Genomic DNA, 17654 nt, shown 5'->3' with positions numbered 1-17654 from the left:
ATTCCTGGCTGGGAAGAAAGGCCAGATGGTTCTGCATTCTCCCAGCAGACCTTACCCAAGCCAATCTCCCAGTAGTCAAAAGCCTTCCCTGCTCCTGTGTAGACTGCTCTCTAGTGACCCCTGCCAATTCCAGAACATGGCTAGTTCCCAGCTGATCAACACCGAGCAATTAGCCAGCATCTTGAGCTTGGTCCACACACACACATACACACACACACACACTCTCTCTCTCTCTCTACGGTTGTAATTTAACTTGTTTAGGAACAGGTATAGTTAAGATCAGTACAGTCCCTTTGTGTAAGCATTTCTGAATCTGTTTAAGAGTACCTTTTAACAGTATTGAATCATCTTAAAACTGATGTTAGGCTGCGTCTACACTGCAGCAGAACAGCTATGGTGCTGCAGCTGTAGCATTGTAGTGGAAAGGGTTGCAGCAATTTAACTATATCAGTTTCAAAACAAATGATTTCAGCCAGCTACACTACTCTAAAAAGTTAGGTTGACCTACCTACATTGCTCAAGGGTGTGAAAAATCCATACCCGTGTGCGACATAGTTAAGCCAACCTAACCCCTGGTATCAATCTAGCTAGCACCTCTACAGCGATGGGGGAACCCCTGTTTTCACGATAGTGAGTATCTACACTGAAGTGCTATGGCGGAGCAGCAGTAGTGCTGCAGCATTTCTCATGAAGACATAGCCTTAGTTACACTGGTACAACTTCTGTGTTTAGACAAGACCGTAAGTCTGTTTCCCAACAATATTCCCAACTGACACACAGTTCCAGAAGGAGAGACACATTGGTGACCATGGACATGCAATTCAATCTCAACCACCCATCTGTAGATAGTTTCAGTTTGTGAAGAGGTACCTGCAGATTACGGAGTAAAGTGAAAATAATGAATTTTAGCTCCTACACTGGGGATAAAGTCTCCCAACTGTCCCATTTCCTGGGACAGAGAGGCCAATGTGTAAAGTCATAGCAAACCCTTTTTCTAATGCTGAGAAGGACCTTGCCCAGTCTATTCAGGCCCAGCTAAATGCCAGGTCTCAGATCAATGGCAGCGACATACTGCACTGTTCTGATACGTGGGAGCCTGTTGCTCTTGCTGGTGTTTATTGACTTGAATTGATTCCTTAGCTATTGAGAGGCAAGCAGGCAGCAGCAGCAATACTAGCTACACAGAAGCTGGCCCTGCAGTACATGCTTTCCATTTACTGGCTGAATGCCGTTCTGTATTCCCTTTACCCTGCTTCTTTCTCACAGCTGACTTGGGACACCCAGCTGCCAAGTTCTGTAGAGGTCCACATCTGCATTTCTTGATGGTGAGAAAAAGAAGTTCTCCAGGGAGGTGGGGGGCGGCTGGTGTAGGGACGCATGACCCTATTTCTCACATACTTCAGAAGCAAAGGGGTTTTGGAGGGAAAAATGGGGACCCAGTGGAGACTCAAGTATTGGAGAGAGCTCAAGCCGCTGCGGTATGTGTGTGTGTTGTGGGGCAGTTGGGAAGTCCAAAGGTTTGTTGTGGGGGAGCCTCCGTAATTCTGTCCTCTTTGTCTCTCCCCATTTATCCCCACTACCTCCTTCTTGGGAGCTCCATGCTGGTCTGGTGCCAGTAGAAGCTGAGGAGAGAGAACAGAAAAGACACCTGGCTGCCTGAAGCCAGGTGTCACTGCAGATCCAGCAGAATAGAAAGAACAACTGCAGCTTGCTGCCCCCATTCTAGCTGACCACAGGAGATGTCTGTCTGCAGCCCAGCCACAAGTGACAGGGCTGCCAAAGGCTTGTATGTCACTCCAGGTTTATGACACTTGGCAGCCCTGGGATGTCTGGGAATGTCAGAGAGCAAGTGGATGTGGCTGCAGAGGCCACTGTGTGCACTAGATCTTTAACTTTAGCTCCATGGCACAAATTTAGGCAAAGATGGAGTGAAAAGCACAAATGACTCAACAAACATGTATGTTAAAAGTGTTATATATTTATTGTAATCTTAACAAAAATACTTTTAAAGAAATATTTTTCCAGCATATACAAGAAATGGAAATACTGGAGTAAGCACAGCAGTATGCTTCAACATGGCACTTTGTCAGGCTTCAGTAACCAGTTAATGTGATTTGCACAGAATCTACACAGGGCAGACAATTATCCCCGGGGGAACCAGGCCCCATCTCTAATACCCCACAGAGGAAATACAGGGATACATACTATAAATCTAATGATTAGGTTAAGTTGTGATCCTTTCTCTTCACCAGTCCCCCATGCCCTGATATTTCAGGAGTTTGCTCTTTAGGCTGTCCTGTTAGCATAACAGACAATAGGATCATCAGTGGTGGCACTAGCCATAAGCAGACTAAGCAAATGCTTAGGGACCAAGCTGCTCAAGGGATCCCTGATTTAGTATTACCTCCAAAATACCATTTGTCTTATTTAATGTGGAGATTTTAACAAGTATATTAGTATGTGTTGTCTTGGTATATTTTTTGGTTTGCAAAAATAATGCAGTTAGCATTTTTTAGGGAATTGGGTGAGAGATAAGAGAGGGCCCCTAAAATATTCTTGCTTAGGGCCCTCAGTGGACCAGCACCATATCTGAGGGTCACCACCCTAAGTGCTTCTGTACATTAAGGGCTTAAACTTAAGAATACCCATAACTACCATAAGAGTCATTGGAAACTGTGGGTGCTTACCAGCTGCAGAGGTTAGGCCTCTACTGTCTAGCTCTGAGAGTTCCCATGGCAACTCCCCAAGGACAACATAATCAGGGGAGCTAATCTTGCAGTTATATCAACAGCATGGACATCAGCATGGACCAAATATTATAATAAATATAAGCTAAGAATATTACTAATAATATTCAGCAGTAGCACCATATTTACTCATACAAGCTTTAAAACATTTGCCATTTCTCAGCTTCTCCTTAAGCCACATTAGATAAGTTTATCCAACCTTGCCAAGATCAAATACATTCCCCCACAATAAAAACCAAAAGGACTATTTTTCTACAGAATGCAAATATTGCAACCAAAGCAAAACGACAGACTTAATAGAAAGGAAAGCAAACACTGCTCTGCTCTGGCTTTAATGCTCTGGAGTAATTCCTCTGTGGGAATCCAAAGTGGATTAATTCCTGGATAGAAAAGAGATTTTCTCCTCATAAGACTTGGGCTTTCTTGAACTAGAGCCCTTTTTCACGTGATTAAAAATTAACCTATTTGTATTAGAACAGTCAAATGAAAATATACATACCCGGAATGGCTCAAACACTGCAGTAACAACTGAACTGCAGTGTTTTAGACAATTACCACAGTAAATTTCACAAGGGAAATGGCAAATGAGAAAGAAAATACTCTTAAGAGCTTAAGAATAATGAAGCAGGTCTCACATATTGTGCTTTCTGAGTTCACTGTCCACTAAGGCTCTGCCTACACAACTTTTAGCTGAATTTGCTAAAATTCACCTGTGACAAGAGGGGCCCTAACTAGGACTTGTGTTCACATACACAACATGGTTAGTACTTGGTTAGTAACTGTGACAGTTAACCTTGTGTCACCATTTCAAGAGATCTAGGATGACACATGCTGTCTTTGTGCAACCAGATAGCAACACTCGTGTGTAGATGTGACCCCTCCTCCCCCCACCTGTGTTTGTGTCTCCAGTTTGGCTAATCTCACTGCTACCCAGCTCTATGTACAGTAGGACATCCTAGAAAGCACTGGCTCACAAGCTGCTGGTGCTGCTCGGTGTGAATGTCCTCTAGGCACTATGAGATAACTGCCCAGATTTTTCTAGGGTTAGAGGTGGCATCATAGAGGAGGATAGGCAAACCAGGCCAACATCCAGTTGTGTTATGAAAAAGTTAATGTGTGGATTCAACTCAACAATGTGTGTTGTAGCTAAGTTAGATGAATGTACTAAAACTTAGTTTCAAAATGACGATTGTATATGTAAAGGCAGATGGAGCCTATGGTCTTGACTATCCAATAACAACAAAGTTTAAAATGCTGAAACATAGCTCTCATGTCTGGACAGAAATGAGGTGTTTGAGGTTTTAGCTTAGATATCTATCAGGAAATTTGGATTGCAAGCTCTTCGAGGCAGAGACCATGCCACAAATTCTGCCCTAAGTTACCCCAGGGTAAATGAAGAATAACTCCACTGAAGTCAATAGAATTACACTGATGTAAAACTAATGTACGTGACATCAAAATCAGGCACTGTGTCTTTACGTGGTTCAGCAGAGTACTGAGCACATTTTTAGGTATATAAAAACAAGAGAGGTTATAACACGCCAGAAAAGAACATGGTACAACCCTGTTTGGCCACAATCATATTACAAAAAACTAGCCATGTTTTACCACGACTGTGAAGTGCAGACAGAGCCTCAGATACACGCAAGGTAATAGATGGATTAAGCCACAGCTTTGAGGGTTTTATAGAATCACAGAAATATAGGGTAGAAGGGACGATGAGAGGTCATTCTAGTCCATCCCCCCATGATAAGAAAGGATTAAGTAACCCTAGACCATCCTGGACAGGTGTTCGTCCAACCTTTTCTTAAAAACCTCCAGTGACTAGGATTCCACTACCTCCCTTGGAAGCCTGTTCAAGTGCCTAACTATCCTTATAGTTAGGAAAAACTTCTTACTATCTAACCTAAATTTCCTCTGCTGCAAACTAAAATGGTTACTTCTTGTCCTCCTCTCAGTGGACATGGAGAACCATCCTCTGTGCTCAACAGTCTTTTTGAAGTTGCTGTGGGTGGGAGGGTCTCTCTGCATCTACTTTCTCCCCATCTCTGCATTTGCACTTTTATATCCCCATTCCCAAAGCTGCTGGTAATGACGGCAGTAAGCCCTGGTCTCTCATTATTGCAGAGCACAAGATGAACTAATGAGCAATTACAGCCTTTAGAGTTATAATGATGCATCGCTTAGTTAAGAGTCTGCACAGCACACATGCCAATTTGCAGGATAATGGCGGGAGGACAGAGGCTGTGGTATTCTGTGGTTTGGATTTTTAAAGAATTTGGAAATATGGTAGCCTAGCGATGTTTCACAGGCATTAGAGATCAAAGAAATTAATCTAAGTGCATGTCTCAGCCTCTAGAGTACTTAAGCACAGGGGGTCCTGATGGCTTAAAATAGCTACAGGACAAAAGGAGTGAAGGTTTAACTGACCTGCATTCCAGGTTCTAAAAGACTTGAGACCCCTGTTTGTCAGGCCATTGTGCCTGGCCTACTACTCAGCTGGCTGCCATAACTCATATCGCTTTACAGATAAGGGGGGCCTGCTGCTTCTCCACATGTAATACTGACCCTTCGGTAGAGGCCCTGTGAATTTGCAACAGCTCATGATGGGCCTCCCTTCTTTTATTTAACATTAAGCAAATTAAAAATGGTGTTTTCTCTTCTGGGACCTCGTAGTCCGTGCAGGAGGAGTCTGCTTTGGGGGGCTTTGGTTGGACTCTGCATTGGGCTCACATAGGTTCCTTGAGCAGGGTGCCTGCAGGAGAGTCCTCGGAGTGGCATTAGGACCAAGCACCCTATGAAAAGCCTGGACCCCATCACGGATTTCTGTCAGGGTCTGGCACATCTGGCCAACTTGCCCAGTCAGGTCAGCCATCCTCTGGCCAATCACATGCATGCTGTCCGCCATGTCTCTGTGGATAGCCACCAGCTCCTGGCAGAACTGCCTGAACAGGTCTGTCTGCTGGGTGTGGGAATGGAGTAGCTGTCGATCAAAGCTAGAAAGGGGTGGGCTCCTGCTGCGTGGGCGAGGGGGTTTATAGGATGACTGGGCATGTGGGGACAGGTGCTGCGCTTCCTGCCTTTGGTTGGTAGCTTCAGATTGATCAGATGAAGAAGAAGTGCGGAGGAGAGAAGGCCCAGACAGCTGGCTGGCTTCCTCACCATCCCTCTGCAGTGATGAGAAGTGGTGCTCCTGTGAGGGGCCTGGCATTTCCTCATCTTCTTCAGCTTCAAACAGAACAAGAAGTGCAAATTATTATGGCAAAACTTTCTGTCCAACGACTTGTTTCAAGACATCTTAGAGTAGCTGGAAAGCTTTCTCTTCACTATCCTGGCATAAGAGAGAAGCCTCCAGCTACAGGTTTTGGTGATAACTTAAACATGCTTGCCCGTGTAAAGCAAATATTAGTACCTGAGCACCAAATGTTGCGATTCAGGCAGTGAGAGGGAAGGAACCCAAATCAGTTGGGGAGGGATCCAACCTGACAGGATATCGAGTCAAGATTTGTTACCAGAAACTAAAATAATTTTAAACAATAGTGATGACCTACCTTCCCCAAAAGCATGGCTAAGTAAGAAACTTGCATGTTCTGGGTAAATGAAGGCAGCTAGCCTTTAGGCTAGCATCTGAGAACTCACCAGAAATGTGCAGATACCTGGTGACATACACCTGGTTATGTACTATTGCTTACATTATATTTTATATAGACAGCTATATAATGGCACCTGGTGCTTGCCAAATTTAAATAGCACTGCAGTATTTTTGGTTTGGTGCCACCAAGTGATATAACTGGGTAATGCTGCTTTAAAGCAACAGGACCCCATGTTAACTAGGTCTGTAAGACTGATGCAGGGGAAAAAAACCCCAAAACCACACACATACCTACATACACACAAAGAAAACCCACTTCAATTCAATGCCACTGATTGCAACAAAAATCTAGTGATAATCCTGTTCATGGGCATACATACGTGAAATATAAGTAGCTATATTTCTAGCTACTTACTGAAATCCTCACAGATGTATTAACTATTTCGAAAAAGGCTATCAAGTTCAGAAGAGAGTCTCTGGATAATAAAGGCTAGAAACCCCATATAAATGTGCACATTAACCTTGTGACTCTGAAAGATACATTACTAGTTCCCAAAGGTAGGCGCAAGGAGTTGTCTAAGAGTATGTTTACATTGCAAAAAACAAAAAAACAAAAACCCACCAAGATCAGCCCCCTTCGCCAAGTTTCGGAGCCTGGGCTCCAGTCCAAACGGGAATGTCTAAACTGCTATTTTTAGCCCTGCAGCCTGAGCCCCTGCAAACCAGAGTCACTTGACCCAGGCTCTGAGACTCAGCGTCACAGGTTTTTCTTTGCAGTGTAGACATATCCTAGCTGAGCCCCATTTTGCCAGCCCAGTGCTAGTAGAATTCTGTCACTGCATTTCTGTTAACAACATTAATTGGTAGAGCACTAAGGGAAGAGACAAAACATGGTGGGAGAACACCAGGAATGAAACTATACTTAATCCACTTTCCACAATAACCGATATCCCCTCCTTTCCTACTTCATATCCCCAAAGGCTTATAGCAAAGGAAATTCTATATCCACAGAGAAAAATTCGTAAGAAAAAGGCCAAAAAACAAAAACAAAACACAAAGTAGAAAGGAGCTTAGGCCTGGAGGGAGTTAGTGAGTTTCACCAGAAGAAGTGCAACTAAAAAGCAGAGCCAATCTTCTGTTTCAATTAAGAAAAAAAAATCAACAACATGCCCTTTCTTGCACTGAACACTCAAACTACCAGGTAAGAAGCTGGCAGTGGCCTGAAAACAAGCATCAGTGGTCACCATAAAAAGAGGGCCTCATGGAAGCTGGTTACAGGGCAATGGATCCATTAGTGATGGGACTTGGTGCAAAGCTTGTCCAAGTCTCCTCCCTACTGGGATGCATGTTTGGGAACACCTCCCCTCCGCCCCCCAAGTCCTTTCCACTGCCTTTCCACTGATTGGAAGTAGTTGCATCCAGCTTCCCCAATCTAGTTGGCTTGGGTAATGCTTTGAAAGCCCCTGTCCACCCCTTAAAAAGGCAGAACCTTATCACTATCCACTCAAAGGAAGGGGGAGAGACAATAAGGCAAGAAGCTGGGAGATGCAGATGCATAAGAAAATGTTAATTTGGGATGGGAGAAACTTGCTTCCATCTCACTTCACCATGATCAACAGAGAAGACCTATTAGTGACCAACACCACAGTGGGCAGGACGGCAGCACAGCACGTTGTCTCATACACAAATGACACTTTTGTGTCTAAACTGAGATATGTGAGCATAAAACAGAGAGGTTAATCTAGTGATACTTACAGCTTGTTGATGGGCTGTCAACCACGTCCAGATCCGCTCTCCGGAAGCCGTGCATCTGGCGTGACGAATGCAGCGTCGACTCGATGGCTCTCTCGTGGGCGGTCAGGACGATGGCCGAGGGCCGCCCCGTGCTGCCAGGGCTGGAGAGGGACCTCTGCATGAATGCCAGTTTGTCCTTGGTCCTTCTCTTCATGTCGTCCCATCTGTGCTTAATGTCTTTTACAGACCTGGGGACCTGGCTGACTGATGTGATTTTCCTGGCTATGCCTTCCCAGATCTTGTCCCTGTCAGCATGGGATAGACGCATTGTCTCCCTCCCAAACAGCATGGCTTCGTTCCGGGTCACTTCAGTGACCAGAATGTCCAGCTCTTCCTTGGAAAACTTGGGCTTCCTCTTTCGTTCAGTCATATTCCTTAGGTTGAACATCCCACAAAGCACAATTGGGTAAAAAGAAATCAACGCCAAGTACCACACCCTACCACCCGCATCCAACCACATGGCCAGTGTTGCACTGGGGCTGATCTCCAGTAAGAGGAGTTGGTGGGGAGTAATTCCGCCCACACCCACAAACTTTCAGTATTCCTCAGTCCACACAGAAAAGGGCAGCCATTTTGTTTTTAAAAGGTAACTTTCAAGATTGAAACTGGGACTATTATGGAGGTGCTAGTTTGAGCTCCACAATTAAGGTTGAGTCGACTTCAAAGCTGGGATTCAAAGCCTTCATTATGCATGAACATTTCAGCATCTCCTCGCCAAAATGATAGCACCTACTCTGAGTAGTGGATAAATTTTGTGAGAATTTAGAAGAGAGTCCATTAATTAGCTCATGAAGCAACAATTTAAAAATGGAATCTTTAAAAAAACAAAAAAAAAAACAAAAAAACAAACAAACTGAGAACCCTGTGTCAGACCTTATTTGTGTATTCTAAATTATTTTAATAAGGGACCATAATGCAGACAATTTCCCTTACAGTTAAAACTCACTGAAATCTTATGCATATGCTGCCATATGAATACTTCATTTTTTTAAAGAACTGTGTTTAATGATAATTTTTTTAACTTATAATCTTCCCTGACAATTTGTTCTTCAGTGTGGTTAATAAATACTATTCTCCAAAGAATTCCAACAAACAGACATACAGCACACTCACTGAGTGGTGCCCGGTTGATAGGCCACTCACCCAAATTTGGCTCAGCGGCTCCTCTGCCATGGTGAGTAATGACCTGAGCAGCAATACAATGAACAACTGGTCCTGGTGGATCCACAACACAGCCAGCCCGGCCATGGTGAGTGTATTTTATGGTTGTTTGTTATTCATGTGACGATAGGGGTCCAGAAGTATATGTTTGTGTAGGGCCCAGTGATGGGTTAATCCAGCCCTGGAGGGTGCAGGAGAATGTGGAAGACTGGAAGGGCAGGGGAAACAGGTGTGCATTCTGAGAATGCAAAGCACCTGTAAAGCCAGCTTAACTAACCAGTATGCTCAGGCTGTTTTGTGCTATTCCAGAGTGAAGTGAGGTAGCCAGAACACACAGGTGACTCTGACTTCAAAATTTCAAATAAAACATGATTTAAGGTAGATACTACATATTTTCCGATCATTAAAGATATCACATGGTAATGATCGCTTTGGGTTTCTGGTTTAACATTTCTGTATGAAGTTTTTGATCATTTATAAAAGGAAATTCTCACACAAAATCTACATCAAGATGGAGGTAAGTTTGAGAGCATATATCAGTAATTTAAGGTTAAAAACCTTACCTTAAGGATGTAATTAAAGGTAAAAACCTTACCAATGATGATGTGATTAACACAAACCAACAATTACAAATACCAGGAAATTCAGATTTATGGTTAAACTTAAAAGAAAAAGAAACGTATTAAGTATGGAAATGCACAATTATAGCATCCAAATCACCTTAACTCTGCCCCATATTGACTCCATGGTGGCAGTGGGAAAATGGGGGGGTGAAGGGGGGGGAAATCTAACATGCTTTTAAAACTCAGTTTAATCTAATCTGGGACCACATAGTAAAATGTCTTAGTTATAACTATATTGCTACTGCATGGTGTCTGACATGTTTAAATCCTGGCTGAGTTAACACAGACCTTCATCTTTCCAGAAAAGTTATAGTTAGTGTCATGCAGTTTACTGTGTGTGGTGGTCAGCAGAAGGAGGTCTTAAACACAAGGTTCTATCTGCCCTGCATGGACATTAAAGATCCCAAGATACTTTTTAAAGGGTAAGTAATATGACCAGTGTACTGACCAGTTTCCCACCATATCACAAAAATGGGACAACACTAATTATCAGGACATGAAAGGCACTAGACAAATGTAAGCTATGACAAAAACTTATGGGAAAAGTAAGTGGACTCCTTTCAGGTGTATTTGTTGGTTTTCCCTAATGCTGTTACGCTGAGGGTTGGCTGAAACCTCATTGAAGTTAGTAGGCATAACACCACCTTTGTTCAGGATCCATGTACAAAGCAGTTAAGTTCCTTTATGGAACAGATAGCTGAAACAATAGGAGCCACTGTCCAAAACACAGGCCACATAAAAGGCTGGTCAGGAGCTAAGCTATGTGGGGGGAGGGGTTTCATTAGAGACTGAATGCAAATACTAACAGAGGTGTAATGTTCTGGTGTAGTTGCGTGTGTGCCTGCGTGTGTGTGCGTGCGCACACAGATGCATCCAGAAACATCTCAGAAGCATTCAGAAAAGGCAGCAGAAAGACAAGCACAGCAAGAGATGCACGTGTAGCATGACCCTGAAAGAAAGGTAAGGGCCCTTTTTGGGTAGAATGCTGGCTGGAAAAAAAGGATTGGAATATTTGCAAGTAAACTGTCTTCTGAACGATACCCTACTGTCTTCAGGGAAACAGGACTTTATGCATATTCTTTGTAAATAAGCAGAAATGCATCAAATACCTGATGACATCATCAATTTCTCCTCCTAACTGAAGCAACCTGCAAGATTTCCAGTACTGGCTAACTGTTCTGGTCAAAAGGAACAGCATGACAATCTCCTTTTAAAGAGAAAGCAGGTGAGATTTCAACAGAGAACTCGCTTGGGAGTTGCTTGAGCAAGGTAAGTTGATAGTGTTAACAAGATTGAGCCCTGTCTACATTATTGCTTCCATGGCTTCTATCATTGCTGGAGCTGCACCAGTGGTGAGTTATGACTCCCAATTTTGCCATGGTGGCTAATCCCATACAGGGAATTGCACAGCTGTACTTAGTGGCAGTTTCATGTCCTATGGGCTCATACCAATCTTTCCTTCCGAGTCTGCGCATCAGAGTGGAATTTTCCTCTGAGTTTGAGATTCGAAAGACTGTAAACACCAAAAAGCAGAACTACCAAAACACTGGTGAGTCTGGCCTGATTTTAAGACAAAACCTTGCAAAGCCAACAAATGTCAGGTTTCCAGCAGACATGGTTTGCACAGGCTTGTAAAAAACTAGTGATAGTTACCAGGAGCCTGGATGAGTTTTGGGTCTATATTAAAACCTAGTCTTCTGCCAGTTAGAGATTGTTCAGGCCTCTAGCTTTGGCACCTATTATATGAATGCCAAGGAGAATGCTTTAACTTTCAAGTATTGTGGCCCATGCAGAATGAAACGTAGGCTGTTGCCAGGCCCTCTACAGGAGTCATAAACAGGCCATCCATAGCTCTGAATTCTCTTCTCATCTCAGAAGGAGCACGTCCCCAGTGATAGCTTAAAGCTTTACAAGCTTCACTTTCAGTTGCAAAGGAGTATTTAAGAATTGCTAATATGCAATATACAGAACCTTTCTGCACGCAAGGCCACCTACACTCTACACTGCTTCTGAAGAGCAAATGCAATAAATGCACAATGTCCTCAGAGTGCTGTTTGCAGGCAGCTTGTGGCTCTATCAGAGTTTTAGAGTGATACTGCTATATTACTCCTTCAAAACAATTCACTGAAACAGGCAGACCCATAAGAACTCTCAGGCCCTACATGCCAAGAACTAACAAAATGAGTGTATGCAACCCAACTAAATTAAATGAGCATGGGAACCGAAACCAGGCATCCATTCCCGGCCATCCCCAAAGGGCAGAAGAAAAAAACATAGTGCTATTACAAACCCATCTGGACTGTGTGCATATGAAGCCATCATAAGCCTGGTAGAAAAATGTTCCCAAAGAGTTGCAGCAACAGTGCAAAACTTGAAAGGACCTAATAAAAAAGCAAACACACAGACATCTCCATGCACAAGTGTGCACGTGGTGAGATAAATTAAGACTTTCCTACCCTGAGGGTGGGGGAGGATTTGGACCAAGTTTTTGAGAATTTGAGTGCTCTTTTTAAGCAACTGCTTGGAGATTGTAACCTGCCACAGGAATTCTAGGACTCTCATATGAGAGACACCACACTGTGATAATCTCCTTGGACACTGCCACAACTCCATATACTTCCCTTCACCATCTTCCAATGAGGACAATGATGAATCACCCAGAAGAGTGCCCTAAGAACTCCATGCACCATTTCAAAGGCAGTTCCATTTTCCAGAAGCATCCCCTGCCTCATCCCTTATGACAAAAGGTCATTAAGAGCTGTCTGAAGTGTCTCAGCCACGTCCCAAAAGTAACCAATACAATAAGGCTAGTTCTGGGTTTTGTGTTAGCCCTTGTAAGATTCAGGATCGGGATAGATTCATGATTTTGCATTAAGGCTGGAGGCAACACAGCGATTTTGACCTAGGTTTGCTTTGAGTCAGGTCACGTGTTCAAAGCCAGCCCCTGTGTGAAGTGAGACTGAGGAAAAGGTTCACACAAATCCCTGCAAACAAAACCACCAAGTTCCGCACACTATTAGAGCCAACAACCCTTTATGCTAAGAGGAGACTCTCATAGTGACTTGTTCTTGGATCAGTGGCCATCTCAAGAGAACCTGCAGCCCAGCTCCAAGAGCTTCTCAGAGATGAAGTAGAAGGAGAAGGAAAAATGCAACATTGTATGTTTCAGCTGACAGCTGTTTGTCACCTGTCCTGTCATGTGTTCTTCCTTTCCTCCTATCCACTGTCATAGTTAAAGAGGATCTGGACTCCCCAAAGAGTAAATACTGGAAGGTGCCAAATTCCCCCGTCACGAATACAAAGACGATCTCTGATTTGGTGGGTCAAACACATAAAATGATACGCAATACAATGGTGAATCAGCTAAGGCTGCTGTCCACGAACTATCCCATCCCAGTGAAGAGATCCACTCTGCCAGCCAAGCATTACCTCTGGGAACAATGGCAAGGAGACAGCCACTCTTTTTTCAGATGCTGCTACAGTATTCTTAGAAGTACAACTTTTGAGGATAATATCCAGGAGAGGTTAGGTGCTAAGGCAGGATACTGAATGTCAACACTATCTGAAAGTTTCTGAACACACAAAAACATTCCCAGTCAATCCTTTCTTGTTACATCATGTTAGTTAGCATGAACACAGTCATATTCCACACACTATCACCATGGGAAGCACTTTTTCCAGCTGGAGGTAGAAGAATCAGAAAGATTTCATTCCGTGGAGTTCAATCAGACCTTTCTGCATGCATGACCTGTCTGGGGTCCCCTGATGAACAATCCCTAAAGGAGTCTGGTGACCTTGTTGCACCTTATCTCCATTGTTGTTCCTATCCTTTCCACCCAACCTTTATAATATACTCACTCTACCAGACTGAGCAGAAGGGTTTGGCCATATTCCATCAGACATAACCAAGACAAATGCTGGTTTATGAAAAGGTTCATATGAGGTCATTCTGTCTTATGGTACTGTGCTAGTAAGTAACTGCTCCTGGATAGGACCAACACAAAATTGGTAGCGGTAGGGCCATACAACTCAAATCCAGGAGGAAGATATAATTGTTTTCTCTACTCCCACTTTTGTCCATGATTACAAGAAGAGATAACAATAGCAGAAAAATCTCTCCACAGCTTCTGACCTTGGAAAGCACTATTATGGCTTCTGAACTCTGAAACCTCTGCTGTAAGAGCCACATCCAAATATCCATCCACTTATGGTTCCTCTCCCTGCCTCTTCTCCTCCCCATGAATTACATAACTCCAGACTAGAGACCAGCCCTACTGGAGTAAAGGTTTCTCACACACAGAAGACCATATGACATATTAAGAACTCCAGCCTTCTTTGTCTCATTGGTTGAGCATCCCGGATACAAGTGTCAGGACACCCTCCACTCATGCAAGCAGCCAAAAAGGAAGAGCAATGCCAGACTATAGGATGGATTAGCTGCCTTTGTAGTGTCTCCACAGGAGTTCCACACTATACCTCTTCCCTTGGTGAAGTTAACATGGGAACTGTTCATTTGGGCCAACAATCCAGTTATTAAAATAACTTTGGGGTTCTTTTCTGGAATGCGCTCCGGATGACAACTCACTCACTCTTCAAAAATTCACTACTGAAAGCAGTGTTATGGTTTGGTAAGAACACAAAAGTAGCAAGAAACCCACAAATTCTCGTGCCCTCTGTTAGCTCTGCCTCTGATGCATCCCGTGGCCTTGGGCAAGTCACTTCATTTCTTTGTAGTAGCTTCCCCATTTGTAAAAGGTAAATACTACCTGCTTATAATGCCACGGGTGGGCTGCAAAGATTACATCAATATTTGTAAAGACTCGGAAACTAAAGAGCACTGTGTAAATGCTAAAAATCTTCATTTCTCACTGTTCTATTCAAGAATAAGAACCAGCACCACTTTTTGTCCAGGACCTACACTGCTCTGTGTTCTGATGCTATGAAGCCACTCAGCCAGTAAAGTTCAGTAACAAGTGCTGTACTTATATAATCAATCATACTAGTGACAAAAACAAGGAAGCAAATAGAAGAGTGCCATAGCAGATTTTGCTCCATTAGAAACACAAGGAAAAAGTGTGCGTCTCTCTCTCTCAATGTCTGGAAAATGGGTAAGGATAAAATTAATAAGGAATATTTTCTTCAGGATTAAGGGCAGCACTTCGCAAACACTGGAAAGTAAAACGAGGGAGGAAAAAATCAAAGAAAACTGGAGTGAGACTCGTTAATGATTATAAAAAGGGGGAAATGTATATCTGCTCACTGATTTGACTATGCTTGCTCATCACAAAGAACAGCCATTCTCTGCATACACCTCCCTCTGTTAGATCCGACCATTCAATCTGAGAGCAGAATGTCTCACAAGAGCACATAATAGAAGAACACAAGAGAGTTGAACCCTTTAAGAAAGAGCCTCTTTTGTAACTCACACAGAAGGATGAGAAGCATATCCTGGCCCTTTATCTGGATCATAAATCCCTTCAAGAAAAGTCAGAAGAGAGCTGGACTCACCTCATCCAATTTGCTTTGGTTTCATCTGTCCCATCTATAGATTTGTAGCGGTTGTTCTTATCAACAATCTGTAGAATAATAAAATAAAACTAACAGGAAGACTGGCTGACTCAGAGGGAATCAGAAAATACAGAACCTTTCACCTTTAGATCATATTTCCATTCTAGCCCAGGTCAGAGGAGAATGGGATATAAAGCCTTTCACCTCTAGGTCATGGTTTCAAATCTACCCCAAACCAGTAGGGCCTCTAGCTTGCTCCCACTGGATAGGTGTTTGGGTTCCCCTCTGTGAAATGAACTTGGTGCTATAGGTCCATTTCCCAGTGTACTGATATCCACATCACAAAACTACCATTGCAGCCGGCACTATTTGGTGAAATTGTTGACTAAGATGACAGAAACTGAATTCCTCTCCTCCTCTTAGCATTCAGGATTGAGACATATCCTCACTTTACAGATGGCTAGACTGAGGCACAGAGCTGAAGGTCTTGGTCATGGTCACAAAGCATATCAATAGGAGAACTGTGAGTAGAATTTGGGAGTCCTAGTTCCCAGTTCTGTGCTTTAACCACTTACAAGCAGCTCTCAAAACTTTTCACACCCACAACCTCAAATCCACCTTGTGGTTTCTTTTTGGATGCAAAGGATTGTGGGATAGGGGTAATAGCAAGATGGTTTTTAATGCTGAAGACTGTGTGGGGTAGTGGAGCTGTTCCCAGTGGATGACAGAGTTAGGGGGACTGTTGAATCCTGGTTGGTGAGCTTCTCCTTCCTTTGTATTTCCCACTGCTCTGCTTCAGAGGAGGAGGAAGTGCTGTTTCCAGAGGCCATGGAAACCACCTGTAAACTCTAGAAGTGATTCTCCCCAACCCTTAGAGTAGGGGAAGATACATTGAGGAGCTTCCTCAGGATTGGATGGAGGGCATGGCAGAAGGAACAGCAAGAGGCAGGGGAAAAGGAGTAAACTATTCATTAAGTCCTTCTAACTTATGGTAACTGTGGGACTTTGCTGCTTTCTCAGCTGGTGGACTTTGACCCAGAGGGCACCCTTTGCAGACCACTTGTAGTTCTTGCCCCATCAGTTGAGAAGTCCTGCACTAGACCACAGTCCCTCCCAGATCTGGGAATTAAATCCAGGAATCCTGACTCCTAGCCCCCTTCTCAAATCTGTATCCTTAAAATAATAATAATTACAGTAGGTACATCTGGAGCTGCTGCACATTTAAGTCAACAGAAAGGCACCCACTCTCTTAGCAGAGCTAGTACCACCACCCCATAACTCACTGCTCTAGGCTTTGTGCATGGATTGTCACATGATTAGGGAGGCAGCTTGGACACTCACCAGCCAAGAGAAGAATCCTGCTGACTTGTCCTGGCTGGAGATCTGTCCCTCATAGGGCCCGAAGACATGACCTTTGGGGATAACCTCGTTCACACAGCGTACGTCATTCTCCCCGCTGGGTTCTTTCACCACCTCCATGCCAGGGGGAATGGTAAGTGCTGCCCGGTCAGGGATCCCAACAGGCACTGGAGTGTCTGACACAAATACAGGGGGACCATGGTTTGGGCATTCATCCACGAAATACTCCTGGCAGGACTCACAAACTGGAGGAAACAGGAATTAGCTTGTGAAGTGAAAGTTCCACTGGCAGAAATGCCAACATCTGAAAGCAATTACTAGCTTATACAACCTATAACAGTGAGGACAGAACTCAGAGTCTCCTACTCCAAAAGCAAAGAAGCCTGCCTCTTGAGGCAAAGGAGAATCTTTCAGCAATACAGGGCCCATGACAGTCTAGCAGTCCTGCCTCCCATTCAGAAGGGGGCAGAAAGGTGTTCATATGTATGCATACACAGACAAAAAGCCAGTTCATTAAAAGAAGAACAAGACTTCCTTCTTCTTCTGCTGCTGCTCTGACTATGTCTCCCCACTGCCTCAAGCCTTTCACTGGCTTCCACTCACTTTCTATATCCAGTTAATCCTCCTTGCAGTCCAGGATGTATACAATTCTACTCCCACCTTCGTCACTTCCCATATCCTCTCTTATACACTTTCCCTTCCCAAGTTCCCACCCTTTTGTGGCTCCTTTCATGCCACAGCTTACACCTAGAACAGTTTGCCAAGCATTTTATCCTCTATGGCCTGTATCCCACATGGTATTCTGTTCTGTGCTGTCTCACTCCTTCAGACTACTAGCTCTTGGAGGCAGAACTCTCATTTGCTTGTTGG

The 17654-nt window shown here is 43.7% G+C and overlaps 1 protein-coding gene across 3 annotated transcripts in view; it reads right to left on the bottom strand.

Annotated features, from left to right (window-relative positions):
* Positions 1–17654, bottom strand: part of PRDM11 (PR/SET domain 11) — a 55434-nt gene that overhangs the window by 15242 nt on the left and 22538 nt on the right. For 2 of the 3 annotated variants that reach the window (XM_067557605.1, XM_067557603.1), the window contains exons 4-5: positions 16767–17029; positions 15426–15493 (exon numbers count right to left, since the gene is read on the bottom strand). In XM_067557605.1, the coding sequence (XP_067413706.1) occupies positions 15426–15493; positions 16767–17029 (331 nt within the window). Of the gene's footprint in view, positions 1–1958; positions 5976–8094; positions 8508–15425; positions 15494–16766; positions 17030–17654 lie in introns of those variants that run through there. The other variant, XM_067557604.1, reaches the window with a different exon arrangement.

The sequence above is a fragment of the Emydura macquarii genome, unplaced genomic scaffold (assembly GCF_026122565.2).
Source record: "Emydura macquarii macquarii isolate MOO-44397 ecotype Brisbane River unplaced genomic scaffold, CSIRO-AGI_Emac_v2 contig_1876, whole genome shotgun sequence".
Classification (NCBI taxonomy): Eukaryota; Metazoa; Chordata; order Testudines; family Chelidae; genus Emydura; species Emydura macquarii.
The sequence above is the reverse complement of the archived record's forward strand: the minus strand, read 5'-3'. Positions and strand labels throughout refer to the sequence as shown.